This window comes from Solanum pennellii, chromosome 8 (assembly GCF_001406875.1).
Source record: "Solanum pennellii chromosome 8, SPENNV200".
Classification (NCBI taxonomy): Eukaryota; Viridiplantae; Streptophyta; class Magnoliopsida; order Solanales; family Solanaceae; genus Solanum; species Solanum pennellii.
In genome coordinates, this window is record NC_028644.1 from 10,701,937 (window position 1) to 10,705,048 (window position 3,112).

Genomic DNA, 3,112 nt, shown 5'->3' on the forward strand with positions numbered 1-3,112 from the left:
TGCTCCTTTCCAAACACTGCCCTAAATGCATCATCAGCTGTTTCCCCAGAATTTTGGCGATTTTGAAGTTCAGCCTATTGAATAAAAAATTGGCATCCATAGTGAATTGTAAGTACTATTTCATTTCGAATCCTATGATAGCGATCAAGCATTAAATTATTATGAAAACTTTTCATAAAAAATAATTAAACAATGTCGACAAATAATAGATATCTCCTCGAACTTGCACAAGAAGAAGAAGAAGAAGGCATACGTGATTAAAATTTAATGTAGTCAAACTCCCCACAATATAAATGTTAAGTATGAATAAAGTTCACTAATAATCCTATTTGAAAAACTTACTATTTCAACTTGGGTATCAGCCTGGATTCCCTTTCCCGTCTTGGTACGAGTTGCAATAAATATTTCAGGCTTTGATGGTTCTTCGTTGTTGTCTTTGGCTGCACGCTACAGATTATATCAAAAGAAATTTTAAAAAATCAGTAAGTTCTTATAAAGTACAAAAAAATGAAAATCAAATTTTGTATGAAATGTCAGCTAAGCATTACCAATGCCACGCGTACTCTAGCAAAATTAATAGGTCCCATTTGTTTTTTCCTGTTTTGAGAATTCATCTCGCATATAGCCTATTGTTAAAAACAAAGAGATAATTGAATTGATATGTATAAAAAGAATAGATATGAAACAGAATTAGGCGATGAGTGGAAATGCACCATTTTAACATTACTTGAACAGTTGGGTGTTTCCAATACTCGATCAACTGGCGGAATTGATTATGTGGAATGCCATCAGGACATTTTGCAAGCATATCCTCAAGGGTACTGTTTTTATCAAAACAATTCTTTTTAATTTTTTGCTTGTGTCGCCTCCAAGCATCACGAAGACCAGTCATCACCCACTTCTTTCCTTCTACTGGTAGTAGAAATTTGGACTATGCAAAATAAAATATATTTAGTTTCAGTAAGTTAAAAAAATATGAATTCTCAAGAGTGGTTGTTTTTACATTGACGTATTCCCACATGCGCGTTTTAGTATCCTTTGGCACCACATGCCAGTGTACATCAAGCTGATGAATCTACGATTCCTTGCAATTGTTCCTATTAAGTGGCTTAATTGTGACACTATCTTATTAGTTGGTCCCACCGCTTGTCCTTTATCAAATGTCACCTCCTTTCTTTCTTCCAAATTTCTTGCATGAATATCCTTACATGTTGTATGTCCTCGAACATTTTTTGGCTTCGACATTTCTAGATTGATATAACAGACATGAAATAAGATATTTATTTTATAATGAGTTCTTAATCTTACAAGATTTAAAACATACCTTTTGTACTACAATCAATGTTAATTTCCTCTTCTTGTTCCACACGATCATCCAATCCTTTGTTATGTTCATTAATAATAGGAGTATGCATAAATTCGACATCACTAGTTGTGTTGTTGTCACGTTTTGTTTCATCATCTTTGTGTATACCTTGATCTTTTCGAAACTGATCAAGAGTACTAGCTGGTATGACCGGCTTCCTCTTTACCTGTTTGCAATTCGGTAGATCAAGAATATCATGTCGTGCCTCTCCATTACCTAGTGTTGTTCCAGTCGCATATGCTGAAGCAGTAACATCTTTATTGAATGACGTATGGAACCTAGAATTATTCATAGGAAGTTTAGTTCAATTATCTTGAATGGACTCTTCAAATTGAAATAACCTCTGTTTAGTTTGTCCTTTCCCTGCAATCATACGTGAGGTTCTAAGCTCTTCCCTTGAAGACGATTGAATGACTGATTTGTGCCCAAGCAATTTACTCTTTCCTTGTTGTGGAATGAAATCCTCAAAATTCTTTCTTTTATGTGATATTAGTGCCTGCTCTTTCTTAGCTTTATCATTGCGTTCATTTGCAAGTTGTTCTCTCTTAATCTTGAATTTGTTGGCCAATTCAGCACTTGATCGGTATTGCATATCAACATCCAGATTCTTCAATGGACTTTGAGCTTTGTTTGGATTCAAACCCTTTTTCTTTAGCATTGTTGATTGATTCATTGTTTTTGCTTTGTTTAAATCTCTTCAATTTATTTCCCAATAGTAAGTAAACCTACAAAATAATAAGATCGTTTAAGTGAAAGAAGTAGCAGCAATGTAATTTTGATATAAGGTTCAGAGATGGATAGCTTATTATAGTAGATTGCAACATTTGCGTTTCTAAAATTTTCAGAATTTCTATAATTTCCAGAACGTCCAAAATTTCCTGAATTTATACAATAAAGTACTGTATAATATTGCGTAACTTATACAAAACAGTAATGTAATTACAGAACTCATTTTAAATCACATAATAAGTAAAACACACATACGTACAACAATGTAGGTGCAACACTATAATGAGTAAAGGTGCTAAAAGAGGAAGTAGACATAAAATCATACACATAGAGTCAGGATCTCTCATATAAAGGATTCATATATGCAATACCAACTAACTGAAATAAAGCATAATTGTTGATACACTTTAATTAAGTTTGGTATTTGTCATAAGACTCATTAGTCTGCATATAGACTTAGATAACATGTGAATGTGGGATTTAGTGACTTTTTTTGTAAGGCATAACTCAATATTGTAATGAAATGGGCTCTAATAAAGCAGAATGAATATTGAGGATTCATATAATTAATCCCAACTAGTTAGGGATTGAGGAGTAGTTGATTGAACATCTATTACACTACCAGGTAGTATGAGTAGAGCAACTTCTGCGATGACCAATGAAATATGCATAAAGAAGTCGCTTGTGTCTTGTGAAAACTCTCACTCCCTCTATCCCTATTCAATAGTGTCATGCTTCTCATTACTTCCCCTGATTGCCCCACTTGATGAAAATGCAGAACACATTATTATTAGCAACTAACAAATGGACCTTAAGAAATCTCTATTTATCAAATGCAAAATCAGCTACTCGAAGTGCAAACATCCTTGTGCCTTGTGTAGCTGAATACCACAGTAAAACAGGACGGATTCAAAATGGAAGAACTACATGAACAAACAGAAAAAATTGATAACATATGAAACAACATATTTCAAACAACTGCAGACGCGACTGTATGCCATTATTATTGTTCCCTAG

At 33.5% G+C, this 3,112-nt stretch overlaps 1 protein-coding gene across 1 annotated transcript in view; it reads right to left on the bottom strand.

Annotated features, from left to right (window-relative positions):
* LOC107027486 overlaps positions 1-2,039 on the bottom strand; it is a 36,918-nt gene extending 34,879 nt beyond the window's left edge. The window contains exons 1-6 of the mRNA XM_015228643.1: positions 1,708-2,039; positions 1,325-1,644; positions 1,004-1,247; positions 728-821; positions 549-626; positions 343-447 (exon numbers count right to left, since the gene is read on the bottom strand). Coding sequence (XP_015084129.1) covers positions 343-447; positions 549-626; positions 728-821; positions 1,004-1,247; positions 1,325-1,644; positions 1,708-2,039 — 1,173 coding nt within the window. The remainder of the gene's footprint in view (positions 1-342; positions 448-548; positions 627-727; positions 822-1,003; positions 1,248-1,324; positions 1,645-1,707) is intronic.
* Positions 2,040-3,112: the final 1,073 nt, after the last annotated feature.